This window comes from Sminthopsis crassicaudata, chromosome 2 (assembly GCF_048593235.1).
Source record: "Sminthopsis crassicaudata isolate SCR6 chromosome 2, ASM4859323v1, whole genome shotgun sequence".
Lineage (NCBI taxonomy): Eukaryota > Metazoa > Chordata > Mammalia > Dasyuromorphia > Dasyuridae > Sminthopsis > Sminthopsis crassicaudata.
In genome coordinates, this window is record NC_133618.1 from 232,447,739 (window position 1) to 232,469,670 (window position 21,932).

Genomic DNA, 21,932 nt, shown 5'->3' on the forward strand with positions numbered 1-21,932 from the left:
GTCTTGAAGAGCTGTTTATACCACTGTATAAGTAATTTGATCTCTGGGTCACTCTGCCAGCAAGTGTAAGAGGCAAATCTGGAACCTGGGTTCCAGCTTCACAGCTTTTATGCCAATTTTCTGTCTGGTATGCCATGAAGAAAGGAAGCCCAAAAAGGTTAAGAAATTTGTATTATCTCACACAGGTAAGAAGAACTAGGATTCCAACCCATGCCTTGGCAACCCAGAATGGATCTCCTCTTGTGAGAGGATGATACAAGGAGACTAAGAGGCAGTTGCTGTTCTCTGACTTCCCCACTGAGAGGCCATTGCATTCATTGTCTGACATCTCTCTTCTTCCCTCTGCCTCCAATTTATCTCATTCCCAACAACACCTGTGTCAGCAAATGCTGCCCTGCAACTCCTTCAGATGTTATAATCCACTTGGAGGCTCCCGGAGGATTGCCCTGTCCCTTAACAATTCCCCATTTTTTTTTTTTTTTTTTTTTTGTTTTTTGTTGTTATTTCCCCCCCACATAGTATGGTCCTCACTCCAACATATGGTGCCTGAATGTGGGGCAAGAATTCTGGGTTGGATCTCCAGCAGCCACTGTCAGGTGGCTCCTGTGTATTCCAACAGATACTTATCTAGAATTAGTACCAAAACTGATGGTGGCATTGAATCCAAGAGGTAGAGCTGGTTCTGCACTTCACATTTCTTTCAGAAATGTTGAATGCAAAATTTTTCATTTCTATATTATGCCCTAATTTTGATTGTGTTGAACTTATTTTTGTAAAATCTTTCACATTTTTTACTTTCCTATTGTGAACCTTAATCTCACTTTTGCATATTATTTTGAAAATTACATTTTGTTCTATGACTATAAATGTTCACATATTAACACAAGTAATAGAAAGATGTTAAATTAATTTAGATTTGTGTACTTTCTTAAAAGGATAGATTTGAGTAGTCAGTAACTATAGCAATCTAGTGTTTGACAAACTCAAAGACCCCAGCTTTTGGGGTAAGAACTCACTATTTGACAAAAACTGTTGGGAAAATTGGAAACTAGTATGGCAGAAACTAGGCATTGACCCACACCTAACACTGCATACCAAGCTCAGGTCGAATGGGTTCATGACTTAGGCATAAAGAATGAGATTATAAATAAATTAGAAGATTATAGGATAGTTTACCTCTGAGGTCTGTGAAAGAGGAAGAAATTTGTGACCAAAGGAGAATGAGAGATCATTATTGATCACAAAATAGATAATTTCAGTTACATTAAGTTAAAAAGTTTTTGTACAAACAAAATTAATACAGACAAGATTAGAAGGGAAGCAATAATTTGGGAAAACATTTTTACATTCACAAGTTCTGATAAAGGCCTCATTTCTAAAATATATAGAGAATTGAATAAAATTTATAAGAATTCAAGCCATTCTCCAAATTGATAAATGGTCAAAAGATATGAACAGACAATTTTCAGATAAAGAAATTGGAACTATTTCTAGTCATTTGGAAAGGTACTCTAAATCACTATTGATCAGAGAAATGCAAATTAAGACAATTCTGAGATATCACTATACACCTCTCAGATTGACTAAGATGATAGGAAAAGATAATGACAAATGTTGGAGGGGATGTGGGAAAACTGGGACACTGATACATTGTTGGTAGAACTAAATGGATCCAATCATTCTGGAGAGTAATTTGGAACTATGCTCAAAAAGTTATCCAAATGTTCATACCCTTTGATCCAGCAGTGCTTCTATTAGTTCTATATCCCAAAGAGATCTTAAAGAAGGAAAAGGAACCCACATGTACAAAAATGTTTGTGGCAGCCCTTTTTGTAGTGGCTAGAAACTGGAAACTGAGTGGATGCCCATCAGTTGGAGAATGGCTGAATAAATTAATGGTATATGAATGTTATGGAATATTATTGTTCTGAAAGAAATAACCAACAGGATGATTTCAGAAAGACTTACATGAACTGATGCTAAGTGAATGAGCAGAACCAGGAGATCATTATACATGGCAACAACAAGATTGTATGATGATCAATTCTGATGGACATGGCTCTCTTCAATAATGAGATGATTCAAACCAGTTCCAAATGTTCAGTGATGAAGAGAGCCATCTACACTCAGAGAGAGAGAACTGTGGGAACTGAGTGTGGTTCCCAACATAACATTTTCACTCTTTTTGTTGTTGTTTGTTTGCATTTTACTTTGCTTCTCTTTTTTTCTTGTGCGGCACAATAATTGTATAACTACGTATACATATATTTGTTATAACACACATTTCTACCGTGTTTACCATATATTAGAGTACTTGTCATCTAAGGGAAGGCCATGGGGGGTGGGGGAGGAAATTGGAACACAAGGTTTTGCAAGAGCTAATGTTGAAGAATTGTCCGTGCATGTTTTGAAAAGTTAAAAGCTTCATTAAAAAAAAAAAAAAAAAAAAAAAAACAGCAACAACAAAGGACAGATTTGAGGGAGGGTAGTGTAGGATAGCTGTTTTAATAATTGGGTACTAAAATAAAAGATTTTTTTTAACCATTTGTACAATCACATTGTAGGCCTTGGATGGTTTTCTGTTTGTGGTTAATCGTGATGGGACCATTGTGTTTGTGTCAGAAAATGTCACACAATACCTGCAGTATAAGCAAGAAGACTTGGTTAACACCAGCGTGTATAGTATCTTGCATGAAGATGACAGGAAGGATTTTCTCAAGAATTTGCCTAAGTCAGCAGGTGATTATATTTTTACTTAAAAATCAGAACAACCCAAAACATTCTTTTATTTAGCTGTCTAGCTCAATTTTGGAAAGTTTGACTAAAGTTATCCAAAAAGAGCTTTTAGAATCTGACATATATAAGCTTTTTTCACATCCATACAGTTATTATTAATGCAGTTTCCATGATTGCAGTACTTGGTGAATTTGTGTTAGCCTTGGAGTATAATATTCCACTGATGCTTTGTAAAATACTTAGTATATTTAACTCCTTTACTGAAATATGGAAGTACTGCTTCATATTTTTAGTATGCTGAAGTTTAAATTACCTGTACACCAAAGTGACATTTTATTTTTGGTTTCTTTCCCTTATAATTGATTTGTTTTATAAAGTTAATGGAGATCCATGGACAAGTGAAGCACCAAGACAAAAAAGTCACACGTTTAATTGCCGTATGTTGGTGAAAACAGTGCATGATATTTTAGATGATGTGGGAAGCAGTCCTGATATGCGCCAGAGATATGAGACAATGCAGTGTTTTGCCTTGTCTCAACCCCGAGCTATGATGGAAGAAGGAGAAGGTAAGTATTTTATTTCAAATATGTACAACAAAAAGAAAGACAAAAATAATGAATTCATTGTGTTTTTGTGTTTCTAAGTTTCTTTACTTTTCTAAGAACTTATTATCCTCATAAAATATTGGCAAATCTGAAATAGGTTAATTTTTTTTTTATTAACAGATTTACAATCTTGTATGATCTGCGTGGCACGCCGCATTACTACAGTGTTCCCTTCAAACCCTGAAAGCTTTATTACTAAACATGATCTTTCAGGTAAGACTAATAGTTCCAAGTATACCTGGCTTCATTTCCTTCACCTTCTCATAACAGTTTTTGATGACATCTTTTAGTAATTGATGATAATGAAGTGAATTTAAGAAAAAAGCAAACTATATAGAATTATATTTTTTTGCAAGGTTAGCATTTCTGTCCATATTTTTATCTTAATCTTAATTTTTATGTTTCATACATACATAAAACTAATACATGTTATTTTAAATATTCATTTGAAAAGTTTTTCAGTTCCATATTTTCTCACTTTCTTCAACCTTTCCCCCACTCATTGAGAAGAGAAGCAATATAATGTCCATTACCCATGTGAATTCATATAATAATACATTTCTATATTAGCCATATTCTCCTATTCCTCCTCACTCAAAGGAATAAAAATAAAGTGGAAAATAATATCTTTTAATCTGCACTTTTGGTTCATTGATTCTGTCTTCCTGGAGTAGATAGCATTTTTGATCAATTCCTTTGAAATTGTCTTGGATTATTGTATTGATCAAAGTAACGAAATCTTTTTTTTTTTTTTTTCTGTTCTCTTTTTTTTTTTTTAATTTATTTTTAAAAATTTTATAATTATAAAAAATTTTTTTGACAGTATATATGCATGAGTAATTTTTTTTATAACATTATCCCTTGTATTCATTTTTCCAAATTTTCCCTTCCCTCCCTCTACTCCCTCCCCTAGGAAATCCCATACATTTTACATGTGTTACAGTATAACCTAGATACAATATATGTGTGTAAATCCAATTTTCTTGTATTAGATTCCGAAGGTATAAGTAACCTGGGTAGATAGACTGTAGTGCTAACAGTTTACATTCACTTCCCAGTGGTCCTTCTCTGGGTGTAGTTGTTTCTGTCCATCACTGATCAACTGGAAGTGAGTTGGATCTTCTTTATGTTGAAGAAAGTAAGGAAATCTTTAATAGTTGATCATTTATTTTTGTTTCTGTGTACAATGTTTCCTGGTTTTGTTCGAGCACTTTAGTTTGCATCAACTCAAAAAAATCTTTCTAGGTTTTTCTGAAACTATTCCATCTATCCCATACTGTCTTGAAATTAATTTTACAGCGAAGCTTTTCACTTTTTAAATTACCATGTGCTTATGAACTTTGACTCTTGCATTTATTATTTCTCATTCAAATCTTTTCATGAATTTGAGGTTGAAGTACAAAGAAAAACTTCTCACATCAATCAGATGATTTAATAATTCCTGTCTTAGGATTTGTTGTTCTCAGCTGTCTCCATAGTAGGACACTTTTGTACTTGCCTTTAAGTCTTAAGAAGCCAAAATAAAGTTTTTGGCTTAATCCATTTACCAAGTCAGCATTTTAAAGTATAACTAAAAAGTAACTGTTTGAATGCTCTGATCATTAGAGAAAAAGTTATCCTGGACATTTTAACTAATGCTATGTAGTAAAATGCTAACTTTTCTATGATCTGGGGTGTCTTCCTTTCTCTGATAATAAATCAGAAGCTACTTTTGAGTCTTATATCTTTCCTTGTTGAATCCCTAAACTGATTTAGCCACATCTCTTACTTAGTCTGTACCAATTGATATTGTCGATATTGTCATACTCCCTTCCCCCCCACCCCATTTTTTAATGTAATCCTACTTGAAAGACTAGATTCTTTTATTTCCTGGGCTCTAAATTTTTCTGACACAATCCAGAATCACCTCTTGCTTAGCCATTACAATTTAATATACAAAGATCTGTAGTAAGTACTTTTTCAGTTCTGCAAATATTTATTATATCTACTATATATTAGTAGATCTTGGAAATTCAGGTAACTGAGCCAAAGTGAAACTTCTTTCCATTCTACTGAGGGGATGTAATGTATAAAAAAGCTAACAATAATCTAATCAACAATAAGCCTTTATTAAGTCTTTATTCTCTATGTTCTGGAGAGTGCCAAATGCTAAAAAAAAATTTTTTTTTTTTTTTTTTTTTTTTTTTTGTTACCTCAAGCTATGTGCTCTCTTTTTTTTACAAGTAAATTTTTATTTATGACTTTTGGTTTTTTTATGTCAACAAAACTTTTTCTTGTATTCCTCCTTGTCCTTCTTTCCAGAGAGAAATCTCCATAAAAATATTTTTAAATAAATTATTTTTGATGTCTTTATAACATTTTCCTCCAGTATTCCTCCACCTTCACCCTTTCAGAGAGTCATTCTATATAACAAATACTATTTTTAAGAAAAGAGAAAAAATCAGTAAAACTGATCAATACATTAAAAAAAGTCTAAAAATATGAACACTGTATACCATATTTGTGGATCTTCTTACTTTTGAAAAAAAAAAGTAGGTTTGGGGGTATTTTTTCATATTTCTTTTAAAAGCCATTATTGCTCTTTAAAATTATGTAACATTGACTCTTGTTTGTATGTATGTGTATGTGTGTGTTTTGTTTCCGTTTATGTTGTAGTTGTTATACATGTTGTTTTCTTGGCTCTCTGATTATTTCACTCTGAATCATATCTTATAAATCTTATTTTTCATATTATAGTAATATTCTATCACATTAATGTGCCACAGTTTAACCTTTCTTTGATAAATGACTAGCTACTTTGTTTCTAATATTTTCCTTTCAAAAAAATTGCTGTTAGAAATATTTTGACGTATAAGGGGATTTTTTTTTTTTTTTATTTCTTGGGGTATAAGACTAACTTCAGTCAAAGAGGATGGACATTTTGTCACTTTATGTAATAGAAATTGCTTTCCAACTTCACTTCACTAACAATATACTATATTCCTAGAACCTTTCCAATATTGAACAAACTCATAGTTTATTAGCTTTGCCATTTACAGAGTGAGAGAGAGAAAAGCTTAGTGTTGTTTTGATTTGCATTTTTCTTATTAGTGATTTGATGCATTCTTTTATATTGTTACTAATGTGTAATTCTTTGGGGAACTTTTGTTTATATCTTTTCATTAGTTATCAATTGGGGAATCACTTACCTTCCCTCTCTTTCTTTTACTTTCTTTTCTCCTCTTCCCTCTTTTCCTCTCTTTTCTCATAACACACATCGGTTTCTTTTTCAATCTTTTGATACTAAACCCTTATCTGAAAAATTTGTTACAAAGATGTCTCCCCATTTGACTACTTTTCTTGTTATCTTAAGTGCATTAATTTTGTTATGCAGAAACTTTTCAGTTTCATTAACCAAAATCTTTTCTAATGATCTCTATCTTTTATTTAGTTAAGAATGTCTCCTGTCCATATCTGTAAAAAAGCTTTGAATCTATTTCTGTTCTATTTTTATAGTGTCATCATAATATTATTGTAATAAATCCATTTAGAGTTTGTTATATAATCAAGCAGAAAATGTTGATTTAAGACTAATTTCTACCATACTGATTTTGAATTTTCCTATCAGTTTTTATTAAATGAATAGTTATTTCCTATGTATTTTGCTTTCTAGATTTTCAGACACTAAATTATTCTGATCCATTGTTTCTCATTCTCCATTGTCTATACTCTTCCCCAGGGATCTCTCTAATTTTTAAATTTGAGTACCAAAATCAAATGGTTTTAAAGACTGATTCTTTATAGTATAATTTGAAGTCTAGAAATACTATTACCCATCTCTTTTCATTATTTCCCTTAGTATTCTGGATATTTTGTTTTTCCAGATGAATTTTTGTTATTTTGTTGAATTCTAAAAGTATTTCTTTGATTAGTAGAGCATTCAAACTGTAAATTAGCTTTGGTAATATCATTTTTACTTTTATTGGCATGCCAGCTATTGATGTTATTTATTTCTTTTAAAGACACTTCTTAATTGAATTCATACAAATATTTTGTGTGCTTTACTTGAAGGTATGTGCCTTCTATATAGAAATAGGTAAGTAAAAGATAGGTACAGAATAGATGAAAAGTAATCTTGTACAAGAAGATATCAGCATTTGAAGGAGCAAGAATAGCTTTATGCAAAGAATGACATTTAATCTGAACCTAGAAGGAAGCTAGGGATTTTAAGAGGTAGAGGTGAGGAAGATGACATTCCACTCATGGGTTCTTACCATGTATAGGCATGGAGATGGGAAATGGTAAATTCATGTATGAGGAATACTTGAATGCTGAGTATGTGTTTGGATGCAGTGTGTAAACAGAATGAAAAGATATTGTGAATTATGGAGGGCTTTAAATGCCAGAGTAATTCTACGGATTAGAGTGACAAACTGGACACAAAAGGAAAATGATAGATGTTAGATAGGTTGTGGTAAAATAAATGGAATTGTGAATCGTTCTCCCCATTCTGAAAAGCAATTTGAACCTATCCCCCAAATTACTAAACTGTGCATATACTCTTTGACTTAGGAATACCATTATTAGATTGTGTATAAGCCAAAAGAATAAAGAGTAAATAACCTTTATGTCTATTCTGCTCCCATGATGGTTACATACAAAAATATAGTAGCTAGGGCAGAAAACCCATGAAATAAAGTGGTATCTAATAAGTGGCAAATGGCTGGATCAATTATAATTTATGAATTTAAATGGAATACTATTATGTTACCAGAAATGATGATATGGGTGGTTTTAGAGAAACCTGGAAAGGCTTATATGAAATTATTCAGAGTAAAGAATAAGGTAGCAAGAGAACAATTTATATAATAATATAGCATAATGATTGCAAAGTTGAAATAACATTGGAAACTTAAGAACTCTGAACAGTGTTATCACCAATCACGAGTGGTGCATTCATGTATCATTTTACCCATTAATTGACAGAAGCAATGGATTTAGGCTTATAAAATCACTCACCTGAGCACGCGCATGTGCGCGCACACACACGGACACACAAGAACATAGCAGGATTTTGTTTTGTTTAGGTATGTGTATTTGTTGTCAGGAGATTAATTGGGAAAAAAACCTAAATAAAATAAAAATTTTATAATTAGAAAATAGGAAGCAGGGTTACCTTTTTCTCAGAGATTGGATCATAGGAGTAGAGAAAAAGCAATAATTGCCACAAGTTTAAGGTAGGAAATGGGGGAAAGGTCAAGGTCAAGACTGATGGCCTTTTTGTAAAGGCCTTACTTGTGTAAAGTAAGAGAGAAAGGCCTTTGTGGTAAGGGAAGGAATGACACAGTTGATTTGAGGAGAGAGAAGGTTTGGAATAGAATAGAATTGGATAGAATATTCCATTGTTGAGAATGATAGTTGATCATGGAAGCATAAGAGGACTGTGAGATTCTATGTGAGATTATATTAAATGAATTTGTAGTGGGCCAAATTGATACATTTCAACCATGACTTCTACTAGTAATGTTCAGAAACATGTATATAATTAACAAACAATTCAGAATGTGGGGATTATTCTGGACTGAGAATTGCCAAGACATGAGCAATGTTAGAAGTTTTTCCTCCAAATTGCTGACAGAAATTTCTTTGGACTGTTTTATACATTAATTTAATAAATGGAAGCATTGTGAATTATCTTTTTATAAACTTGCCTTATTATGCAAGACATTAAATCTTTTCTCTGACTTGACTTTATTTTTTATATAAACTATCTCCCCTTTCCGTCCTCATACTCTCGACTTTTGTTCAGAATAGTAATCACATCCATACCACCATTCCTGTAAAGATAATTCTTCTAAGTGTATTGTCTTTCTTTGTTAGACTTCTAAACTCTGATATCAGAGGACTTACTTGCTTCTGTTTCTATCTTCATGTTTCACACAATGGCTAGCATGTAGTGAGTACTTGATAAATGCTCATTCATTCAGAGTTAGAGAACAGTGTATTGTTCAGTTAGTTAAATATAGGGTTGAGGTTCTGAAGGTAGGAAAAATAGCACATTATGGTGATGATAAGATTATGAGAACCTGGAGGAGTGAAGATGTTGGTTTTCACAGTGAGATCAAAGATAGGTTTGAGAGTAAGTCAGAAATAGATGTGAGAATGGGAATTTCATAATTATGGGTTATTGTGAGACATGAGGTATAACTTGGAAGAGAGGAAGGAAGAAAAGGAGACAAGACTTTAATAAATGTCAGACATTGCACTAAGCACTTTACAGATACTAGCTTTTGAACCTTACCACATTCCTGGCAGGAGTGAGTTATTATCATCTCCATTTTATAATTGAGGTAACTTAGGCAAACAGAAGGTAGGTAACTTGTTCAGGGTCATGCAGCAACAAAGTGTCAAAGGGGCTGGATTTGAACTCAGTTCTTCCCGACTGCAGGCTCAGTGCTCTATCCACTGAGCCGTATTCTCTGTGGATGGCTGAAGTGTATACCCCAAGAATTGAGATTGAAAACTTTGGAAAGATAAACAGTTAATATTGGACTTGTGGAAAGAGGGCTGTTGATTTAATGCTTGGTACAGTGTAGTCACAAGGTTCTGGGCTAAACCTTGTATGAAGGACATACAGAGGGGAGAGTTGGAAGGGTCAATGGTGACAATAGAATATTCCTGTTTTTCTTCTAGCCTCATTGTAGTTGTGAATTTGAGGCATGAGAGAATGAACCCATTTGATAGGTGAAGTATTTTCTGTATTGAGTCAGTTTTGTGATTGTAAAAAGATGAAAAAAATTTATATGAGTGACAAAGTTGGATGAGAAAGATATTCCAGATGCCTAAAGGAGACAGAGACTGGAGAAGAGTATGGCTGGATGAGGATCAGAAAAGGGAGGTTTGGGGCTTTGGCATAATTCTGAGTTACAGAGTTTTAGGATTAGATGTAGGCATTTGCCAGCCATTGGGAAAGCACCAGTAGGTGGGTGACTCTCATTATCTGCTGTACCATGACATTAAGAGACACCTGCTCTTGCAGTGATATCAACCTACTTATTTTCTGGGGAGAATATTGGGAAGAGCTTTGGTGGTTTTATTTTCTGAGGGCAGTAGTAGTTCAGGGAAGAAACCTTCATTCTAAGAGATGACCTAGGCTCACTCCTTGAATTCCATTGATGTTGACGTGAGGAAAACAATCATGTCACTAGTCTTTGAATTCATCTCCCTTGGAGGGTTGTTGTATTGTTTTCATGATTTATTTAAGATTTTAGGGAAAAAAAAAAACTTATCTAATCCTACGAAAGATATATCCTGAAATATAAGGGAAAATGGAAGGGAAGAGATTTTTTTTCAAAATGGAAAAAGTTTTTTTTTGGGGGGGGATTAGTGACCTGTCAGATTGTGATAGTCTCACTCATCTCTGGTGATTTATATGAATACTTTAAAAAATGGGCAAAATGTATTTTTAGAGGATCTTGAGTTTTCCCTGACTATATGAAGATGTTCTTTATCTGCTGCATCCTGAAAGTTAAAGAGTTTAGTTGAAAGAGGTATTAATATATTTAGAGAAATCTCTAATAAGGTTTTGCGGTTATACTTTATAGGATGTGCTGAATCTTTGTAGCTTCTCTGAAATCTCCAACATATCATGATGTTTAATAAAATATTTAGTAGGTTATTTAACAGAGGGTTTGCTTAGTCCTCCAAATTTAGATTAAAAAGTGGTTACTGTTTATACACGATGTATATTATGAAGCTTTAGAGAATTGTAGAAGCAACATTCAAACCACTAAAGCCATGTGGGCTTCAAAGGAAATAATAAGATATTTTCAAATGTTCGCTAAAATATTACGGTTACTATGTTGTCATTCTTCAGTGTGAGGGAATTGTACAGAAAGATGATATGGATAATAGCTGAAATCCATAGTCATGACACCAAATGATTAAGATATGGACTTGTTTTATAGTACTTTGTTGATTCAACTTAATTCTTTTTTATCTATATTCTACAGTGCTTTCACATGGTGGACACCTCATAAATATTTTGTTTCCTTCATACTTTAAAAACAGGCAAAGTTGTCACTATAGATACAAACTCATTGAGGTCTTCTATGAGACCTGGCTTTGAAGATATAATCAGAAGGTGTATCCAGAGATTTTTTAGTCTTAATGATGGACAGTCATGGTCCCAAAAACGGCACTACCAGGAAGGTGAGTAAATTAAAAAAAAAAAAAAATGTTGAATGATTAAATCTAGAGTCTTCCCTTTTTTACTTTTTTTTTTCTTGACAGGGCGGAAGTTATATGTACACCAAGTGCTGTTTCGTTGGCTTTCAGAATGTATCTTCAGAATTTTCATTTTAGCCTGTTTATAACTTTTATATAGAACTTAATGCTCTTGTAGTTTCAGAAGAATTGTATTTTCAAATATATTTTCTTTCTAGTTTTTGTTATATGTATTCCATTGATACAGTCCACAATGTTAATTTCTCTTATACAGCTTATATTCAAGGATATGCTGAAACTCCTGTGTATCGGTTCTCCTTAGCTGATGGAACTATAGTGACTGCTCAAACAAAGAGCAAACTTTTTCGGAATCCAGTAACTAATGATCGCCATGGCTTTCTTTCTACCCACTTCCTACAGAGGTAGTGCCTTTCTGTTACGTTTTTTCAGTTACCTTATTCTCAAACTTCAGAAATATCAAGCTGTCAGATATTTTGTTGGAATGAAAACTTTGGTAAAAAAGAAGTCAGAAGTAGAGGAGAAAAAATATCCTGTGGTAATTCCTTGATTTAGAATTTGAAAGTTGGGAATAGGAATGCACACTTTTAAAGATTTGTGTGTTTTGTATGTGAGAAATATACAAAACAATTCAGCCTGAAAAGTTTATTTTCAGGGAGTGAAGGGGGAAGAAAGACCCTATTTGAAGACTAAGGGGTAGTATATTGAATGAAATGTTAGATTCTCTTACAGGATAACTGTTCTATGAAAAATGTAGACTAGGTGGTATATCTACCTTATATAAAAAGTGTTCCTACTCTTTCTTTGATCTTTCATTTTTTCCTCATGATCTTAATATGTAATAACCCTGAGGTTAATTTTTTAAATTAAAGTTTCATTTAGGAACATATGCTTTTCATAAATACAAAATGACATCCCAGTGAGAGGAGGCAGCTCATACAAAACATTAAACAAGAAATCCTTGAATCTTCTCTAATGTCTACCTCATGGAAAATGCTAGTTTTGAAGAGTTTGCAGCTTTATTTATTAGAACCTTCTTAATTCTGTAGAGATAAGCAGATATGATGTCAATTGTGAGGCAATTTTTCTAGTAGCCTATTGATAGGAAAATTAATTCAGTCTCATTAGAAACAGATTTGCATTTATGTTGATATAGTTATTGAAGTCATTGACATAGTTTCCATAAAGAGGTGGTTTGATATGTTGGTTTCCTCCAAATTTCAGATATTATTTAGAATTTTAATGAACTTTGCAATTGTTATATAACATTTATTGTTTTTCTCTGTGTGATTTTCAGAGAACAAAATGGATTTAGACCAAATCCCAACCCAGTGGGACAAAACATACGAGCTCCCACAGTCGGCTTTTCCAGTTCTGTTGGAGGAATGAATATGTCGCCAAATCAAAGTCTGCCAATGCAGAATAGGACCTACTCCTTGGGAGATCCCAATGCAGTGGGACAGATGAGTGGCATTAGATATGGGGGCCCTAATAACATGAGTTCTATAAATCTTGGTCCAGGAATGCAATCCTCTCCTTATCAAAACAGCAATTATGGGCTAAATATGAATAGCCCCCCACATGGTAGCCCTGGTATTGGCTCCAATCAGCAGAACCTAATGATTTCTCCTCGTAACAGAGGTAGTCCAAAGATGCCTTCACATCAGTTTTCTCCTGTTCCAGGTATTTTACTTGACCTGTTTCTTTTTGTCCATTTTTAAGTGTTATTCCTTTTCATGTTTAAATACTGCAGAAATCTGGCGTTTTATCCATGTTGGTACTCTTAATACTGATGTAGGTAATAATACCTTCACTCCTTAGTCATGGGAAACAGTTTTCAGAGAATGACTTTTAACACTTAGGCAAAGCCAGTCTGGTATCCTGAAGGGGTGCTGTCTTGTTACTAACTTATACATAGAAGATGTCCCAGTGTGTTAGGTCTGACCAGGTCTTCTTTGGCATAGCCTCAGAAAGTTTCCTTCATAGTCCAGGATCGTCTAAGTCAGTGTTTAGGAGACTTTGTGAAAAGATCATATTGATGTATGTAATTTGTCATGTAATTAATTTTTTCTATGCTCATTTTTGAGAAATTAAAGTCCTAATAAGATATATCCTACCAATGGATCTCTCCCATGTCCATTCGGTTACTATGTTCTATTGTTCCTATCTCTACAGCATTATTTGCATCTATCCCTTTATCTCTCCTTATGAGTCCACCTAGTTCAAGCCCTCATCATCTCTTGCATGTAACATTGCAGTAACCTCTTCTTTTGTCTTCCTGCCACAAGCCTCCCCTCTCTCCATCCTTTATATAACTGTCAATGCAGGGATGACCATATTATTCCCCAGCTCAGTAAACTCCAATGGCTCCCTGTTTTTTTCCTCCCCTTTTCCATTTTTTGCCTATCAGGATGAAACACAAACTCTTCTATTGGCATTTAAAACTCCTGATCCTAGACTAACTTTTACCCTTTTTGCCTCAGTTTTCTCATTTGTAAAATGAACTGGAGAAGAAATTGAAAACCACCTCAGTGTCTTTGCCAAGAGTTGGTCATCACTGAACAAACACTAACAAATAGCCATATTGAAGTTCTTTTTAGCTTTTTTATTCAATTTTTCCCTTCCCACATTCTATGACCCAGGCAAACTGGTCTTGCAATTCCTTATGTATTTTCATCTCCTGAATGCTAACTGCCCATCCCCTAGGCCAGGAATATAGTCATTCTTCACCTTTATTTCTCACAATTTTTTGTTTCCTTGCAAACTCAGCCAGAGTACTACCTTGTACATGAAGTCTTTTCTGCTAATGCTGTCCTCTTCTCCCATTACCTCATGCTTATTTTGTCTACATTTATATATGCATATGCTGCCTCCCTCCATAGAATGTAAGCTTCTTGAGGACAAGAACTGTTTCATTTTAGTCTTTGTGTTGCCAACACCTAGCATAGTTCCTAATAAAGAGTGAATATTTAAGAAATGTTTGTTGATTGATCACTCTCCTTGCTCTTTTGGCTTCCTTCCTTATGCTGCAGGTATGCATTCTCCAATGGGATCTGCCAGCAATACTGGGAGCAACAGTTTCTCCAGCAGCTCTCTCAGTGCCCTTCAAGCTATCAGTGAGGGTGTGGGGACTTCTCTTTTGTCTACACTTTCTTCACCGGGTCCCAAGTTGGACAATTCTCCAAACATGAACATGAACCAACAAAGTAAAATTGGTAGTCAGGATTCTAAGAGTCCCGCTGGCTTATACTGTGAACAGAGTCAGGTGGAAAGTTCCATCTGCCAAGCCAATAGCAGGGACCACCCTAGTGATAAAGACAATAAAGAAACTGGTGTTGAAGGGCCAGAGAACCAGAGGGGACCACCTGAAAGCAAAGGCCATAAGAAATTACTTCAGTTACTGACATGCTCTTCAGAAGAGCGAGGACATTCCACTCTGACAAATTCTCCATTAGATCCAGGTTGTAAAGACTCTGCTGCCAGTGTCACTAGCCCTTCTGGAGTTTCCTCATCTACATCGGGAGGAGTTTCTTCCACGTCAAATATGCACAGCACCCTGCTGCAAGAGAAGCATAGGATTTTGCACAAATTGCTCCAGAATGGGAATTCTCCTGCTGAAGTAGCCAAAATTACAGCTGAAGCTACTGGGAAAGATACAAGCAGTATAACTTCTGGTGAAGGACTAGTGAAGCAGGAGCAGCTAAGTCCCAAGAAGAAGGAAAACAATGCACTTCTTCGATATTTGCTTGATAGAGATGATCCTAATGATTCACTTTCTAAAGACATAAAACCCAAAGTGGAAGGTGGAGATACAAAAATGGGTCAGTGCAGCACATCTTCTATTCCAGCTTCAAGTCAAGAAAAAGAGATTAAAGTTAAGACTGAACAAAATGAAGAGGTAACATGTTTCAAAACATCATTCATTTGTTTTCTGTAACTTCTATATTAAGCATGGATAGAAAACTGGAAAGTATAATCAATAACAAAAACAGCAATAGTTATCATAATAACAAACATTTAAATATAAACTTTAAAATTTGCAAAAACTTTTAGAGGGGTAATCTCATTTTAGCCAAACAATAGCTCTCTGATTTGGAAATATTATTATCCTCATTTTATAGATGAGGAAACAGGTGCAGAAAGGTGGTGACTTTCCCATATAGTAAGTCTGAGAAGCTTCTTTGAACCTGGACCATCTTGATTCCAAGTTCAGCACTTTATTATTCCATAATCTAGCAAATGTACCTTAATGAAAAATTTAAAATTCAGTGATTGTTGGAATTAAATAAATGCTCATCTAACTAGCTGCAAAATCAAAGAAAGACATCTCACTTTCCCTCTATGAATGTCTGCTTTTTCTTTGTAAAATGAGTGGATAAGATTATATTTTTAAAATTCTTTATAGCTCCAACAGGTAATGATTTTATTCTATATTTAAATTTGTAACATCAAAACTATATTTAAATTGAACCATAGTGTTTGAAAGATAGGACACAATGCATGATATCATAAATCTTGGCTAAATTTGTTGAAATGCATGATTTGAAGGTAGAAGTGAAAAATCTTATTTAAGATGTTTTTTTACCCAAATGAATATTGTAATTAAGAGCAAGGTAAAGGGGATTAGAGAAACAAAAATCAAGTTATATTTACTGATATTTAGGAACTAAATTATATACATATTCTTATGTGTTTATATTATTATTTGTGGCATAATTTTGAATAGTGTATGCTTATTCTTTAGTGGTAATGATGATGTGTAGTATTGATTCTCTTTGATGTCAAATATGAATCTTAGTATTAGGTGAAAGGCTAACCTTTCACAACCTTTCAGATGTGAGCATACCTTTCATTTTGTGATTGTCATAGCAGGTTAAATCTATTTCACTTAGAAGGGAAATTTTTTCTTTTGGTTTACACTGTACATTAAATTAAGTAACTCCTTCCAGGAAAGTTTGAAAAAATATTATCTACTGAACATTAACCATAATATATGTACTTATCTTGAATTTGTAGATATGTGTAAATATCTTCATGTTTGTGAAGAGGAATAGCCCTCATATAGAGAAAGATGTTTATGGGAATATTGTCATTAATTATTTTACTTCTTAAGAGTAAGTGTCACACACTTACTCAGCATTATTTTAGTTTGTTCCATTTTCTTCTTCATCATTTAAATTGTTTCTTGCTACACATACATCTACATATGGATACAAATATATAGACATATTCAAACTGTTTGTAAAAATTGATCTTTAGGTGAGTGGAGACTTGGATAATTTAGATGCAATTCTTGGTGATCTGACAAGTTCTGACTTTTATAACAATGCCATGTCTACAAATGGTAATAATCTGACAAGTAAGCAACAGATGTTTCAAGGAAGTACTCCTCTAGGTAAGTCTTAATATATATTTTTAAACAAAACTTTGGTCTTCTAAATTTTAGCACTGTGAAATAATGGCTAGGAATATATGGACTTATTACTCTGCTATACTTATGGGATGCTTCCTAGGACTTATACCTCCAGACATTTATACTTCGGTCTAATAACAGACATTTATTAAAAGCCTATGTGTAAAGCATCTGCTTTATGCAAACAGCAATAAAGCAATAAATAAGACTGACTATGCCCACAAGGATCCTATATTAGAGTTCATTTTAAGACAAAGCAGCCCTATATATATTATACACAGATGTTACTGTTTTGCAGTTTCTTCTTTTGTTTTTTTTCTTCTATCTTCCAGTTTTCTGCAATTATTTATCCCATTTAAATTTCTTTTGATCCATATTTCTGTTGAAAAGTAATTTTATTTTTCCTTGTGTGATAGTGCAAAGAACATAATTGCACAGTAAATATCTACCATGGGAAATTTGGAATCTACTTATCTTTAAATTCTAATAGAATCTAAAAAGCTTTTCTTTTTTGCCTATAATTGCATTTTTAAATGTAATTATATTTCACTTAAACCTTATGTATACCCTTTTTTGTCCATCCATGGGAACATATTATAAAATGTTTTCCTTTTACCTCATACCTCATTTTCACTAGTCTGTAATTTTTTTGATATGAAAAATAATGTATTTAATGGCACTTTATGCTAGAATGGAAGTGTACCCATGCTATTCACAAAAGTATTGACAATTAACTAAAGTGCACTATCACATGTGAATAATCCTATTGGATAAAGTCAGGAGATCTCATTTCTAGTTCTAAAGATGATATGAGTTAGCCTCTTGACGTTGGTCAAGACAAGTAATCCTTCCTTATAAATAGGACTAATATCTTCTGGACTATTCCAAGTACTTCTGACCTTGTTTTGAGACACTTGTATATATGAAAGAGATATAGTCACTACAGTGATAATCTACATATGAAAATTGCTTTGTTGTTCTTCTAATTTAATTCAACAGATATGCCAAGCACACTCTAATTACTGTGGTAGATTTTTTTTTTTTGGGGGGGGGAATTGAATGCATTCTTTCTTTTTTTTTAAATTAATTTTATAATTATAACTTTTTTTTTTGACAGTACATAATGCATAAGTAATTTTTTTTTACAACATTATCCCTTGTACTCCCTTCTGTTCCGAATTTTTCCTTCCCTTCACCCCCCTCCCCTAGATGGCAGGCATTCCCATACATATTAAATATACAATATATATGTACAGAACTGAATTTTGTTGTTGTTGTTGTTGTTGCAAAGGAACAATTGTATTTGGAAGGTAAAAATAATCTGGGAAGAAAAAAAATGCTCACAGTTTACTGTGGTAGATTCTTGAAACAAAAAGACAAAAACCATAGTGTTCTTACCCTTACAATCTATTAGTGGCATACAGCATTTACAGAAATAATAATGATACAAGGAAAATTATGTCAGTGGTGTCAGAAGGAAGAGGGCATCAGAGACAGTTACATGGAGAAAATGGCACATAAACTGAATGGTTAGGAACTCACTGCATTTTGAGAGAAAGTGCTTGTACATACCTGGCATAGAGAAAGGAGATTGAATTCAACTCAGGAAATCACTAATAGGGGACAGCTAGTTGGTGCAGTGGATAGAACACTAGCCCTGTATTCAGGAAGACCTGAGTTCAAATCTTGTCTCAGACATTTTTTTTTCCCCCTGAGGCTGGGGTTAAGTGACTTGCTCAGGGTCACACAGCTAGGAAGTGTTAAGTGTCTGAGACCAGATTTGAACTCTGGTCCTCCTGAATTCAGGGCTGGTGCTCTATCCACTGTGCCACCTAGCTGTGCCCCAGTCTCAGACATTTAATACTTAACAGCTGTGTGACTCTGGATAAGTTACTTAACCCACTTACTTCTATAGATTTTAAAATTTAATTATATATTAAATGTAACTTCTAGTGACTGAAATTTTTGCCATTTTTATATACATTATAATAAATCTTTTTAAATGAAAAAAAATTGCAACTAGCTAATGGGCCAGTTTGGCTGTAATACAGAGTTCATGAAGGGGAATAGTTGGAAATAAGTTGGAAAAACAGGTGGGAGCTAGATTTAGATTCTTATAGGATTTAAAAGCTGTTCTTTTTTTGCCTAAAACTTTTTTTTTTTTTTTTTTTTCTGGGGCAATTGGGGCTAAGTGACTTGCCCAGGTCATACAGTTAGAAAGTGTTATGTGTCTGAGACCAAATTTGAACTTGGGTCCCTCCTGACTTCAGGGCTGGTGCTGTATCCACTGCACCACCTAGCTGCCCCTACTCTATCCATCCATGGGAACAGTTTATAAAATGTTTTCCTTTTACCTCATTCCTCATTTTCACTAGTCTACAAATTTTTTTAATGTGAAAAATAGGTACTTAATGTCACTTGATGTTAAAATATAGCTATTTTAAAATGTATCTTCTTAGTAATTTTTGTCAGTTCCAATACAACTAGTTACACAGTTCTCTCCTGCATGTATTTTCTGTTAACAGTTCAGTTCTCCATTGAATGTAAACTCCTTCTAGGTAGGGATTATTTCATTCTTTGTAATTGTGTCAGTTGCACATAGCACAATGCATGGTATGTATTAGGCACTTATTTAATGTTTGTTAATTGATCTGATACAATGAAAAGAAAGCCCTATTTCATTTTATATAAATATGAAATGTTATAAAGTTCAGAAGCAAAAACTCATTAATAATTGGTTTTTTAAAAATTAGATATTTTTCCTCACTGATGCAGGTAGAATCTTGAATTTACAGTCTTAGAGAGTGACTCTCTGAAACACAGGAAAGTTCAAAAGACTTATCCAAGGCCACATAACCACATAATATCACAGGTGGGACTTGACCATACATCTTCTTAATTCAAGATTCACTCTTTTCCACTGTGTTCTGCTAGCCTTTAGCAAAAGTTTTGTGGAAAATTAGATCAAAACTTAATAACACGTATTGCAGCAATTTCTGCATCTTATTCCTCTCCCTCTCCCCCAGTTGACAATAAGATGTTAATAGATGGTATTCTATTGTTAAATTTTAGAGGGTCTATAAGTGAATGGGGTAGCTATGTATCCCAGTGGATTACAGTATCAAGTCTGGAGTCAGGAAAATCTGAGTTTAAATGTGATCTCAGATACTTAACTACTTGTGTGACTTTGGGCAAGTCACTTAATCCTCTTTGCATGAGTTTTCTTATTTATAAAATGTGCTGGAGAAGGGAATGGCAAACTATTTCAGTATCTTTTCCAAAATAATACTCCCCAACTGGGATCATGAGGAATCAGACACAACTAAAAACCGTGAATAACAATGAGTTGGTAGAGAAATTAATGGCAGAGTTTTAGGTATTTCTGTTACCCATTTAAAAATTATACCTTTTAATGTAAATTTTTATGGTCTTTAATGAATTTCTAGATTTAATGTTAAACTGGAAGATCATAGATTATAGTAACTTTAAAGTTCTTAAATATTCACCATAATCCTGTGCTAAGGGCTGAAGATAGAACGAAAGGCCAAAAACCAGTACCTGTTCTCAGGGAATTCATTGTCTTATAAAAGGGACTTGTACAAACCAGATGAATACAGTAAAAATTGGGGACAGTCTCATAGGGAAGGCATTAAGATTGTAGAAGCTTCTTGTACAAGATAGATCTTTAGCTGAGATTTCAAAGAAACCAGGTCAGCAAGGGGGCAGAGATGATGAGGAAGAGAGTATATGGAAAGTCTATGAAAATTCTGAGTTGTGTTTGAGGAATAACCAGGAAGGAAACCATTGTCATTGGATTATATAGTATGTGCAGAGGAATGAGTCATAACAGGATGGGGGGAATATTGTGAAAGACTATCAAAAGTCAAACAAAGGAGTTTATATTTGATCCTGGAGGTGACAGGGAGAGTCATTGAAGTTGATTGAATAGGGGATGATATGGTCAGACCTATACCTAAGGAAGATCAGTTTGACAATTGAATGGAACTATGGATGGTAGTGGAGGGAAAGTCTTGGCAGGGAGAACAAGTGGCAGGCTATTGCAATAGTTCAAGGCTAGCACCAAAATGGAAGCAATGTCAGAGGAGAGAAGAGGGAGTATATGAGGGATGTAACAAAGATAGAAGTGAAAGGACTTGTCAGCTGATTCCTCTGAAGGGTATCTATGTAGGGATTTTTTTCCCCCTTTTTTTATTATAGCTTTTTATTTACCAGATATATGCATGGGTAATTTTTTAGCATTGATAATTGCAAAACCTTTTGTTCCAACTTTTCCCCTTCTTCCCCCCCCAACCCCTTCCCCCACATGGCAGGTTGACCAATACATGTTAAATATGTTAAAGAATAAGTTAAATACAATATGTGTATACATGTCCAAACAGTTGTTTTGCTGCACAAGAAGAATTGAACTTTGAAATAGTGTACAATTAGCTTGTGAAGGAAATCAGAAATGCAGGGGGACAAAAATAGAGGGATTGGGAATTCTTTGTAGTGGTTCAGTCATCTCCCAGAGTTCTTTCGCTGGGTGTAACTGGTTCAATTCATTTCTGCTCTTTTGGAATTGATTTGGTTCATCTCATTGAAAGAGGGCCACGTCCATCAGAATTGATCATCATATAGAATTGTTGTTGAAGTATGTACTGATCTCCTGTATTTATGTAGTTTTAAAATAGTCTGGAGAAATCTATTTCAAATCCAAGTAAGCCTTGCCTAGTGATTAGAATCTGATGCATTTACTTCTGTGGCTTGAATTTTGACTCTCAGATTCTCGCGCTCTCTCTCTTTTTTTAAAATTGTAAATGACCTAGTTTATCAAAATACTGTCCTGGAAATTTTAGTGATTCTATTAGTTTTCAAATAGTTAAGTATGATTTTAAAAGTAGTGATAATGGTAAGCTGTAGCAGTTTAAATTTAAAGAAATTTGACATGATGAGAA

General features: G+C 33.8%; 1 protein-coding gene across 1 annotated transcript in view; it reads left to right on the forward strand.

Moving 5' to 3' along the window:
- NCOA3 (nuclear receptor coactivator 3) overlaps positions 1-21,932 on the forward strand; it is a 195,584-nt gene that overhangs the window by 155,544 nt on the left and 18,108 nt on the right. The window contains 8 exon segments of the mRNA XM_074288548.1: positions 2,565-2,739; positions 3,114-3,302; positions 3,462-3,554; positions 11,391-11,531; positions 11,821-11,968; positions 12,862-13,247; positions 14,597-15,462; positions 16,824-16,959. Of these exon segments, the coding sequence (XP_074144649.1) occupies positions 2,565-2,739; positions 3,114-3,302; positions 3,462-3,554; positions 11,391-11,531; positions 11,821-11,968; positions 12,862-13,247; positions 14,597-15,462; positions 16,824-16,959 (2,134 nt within the window).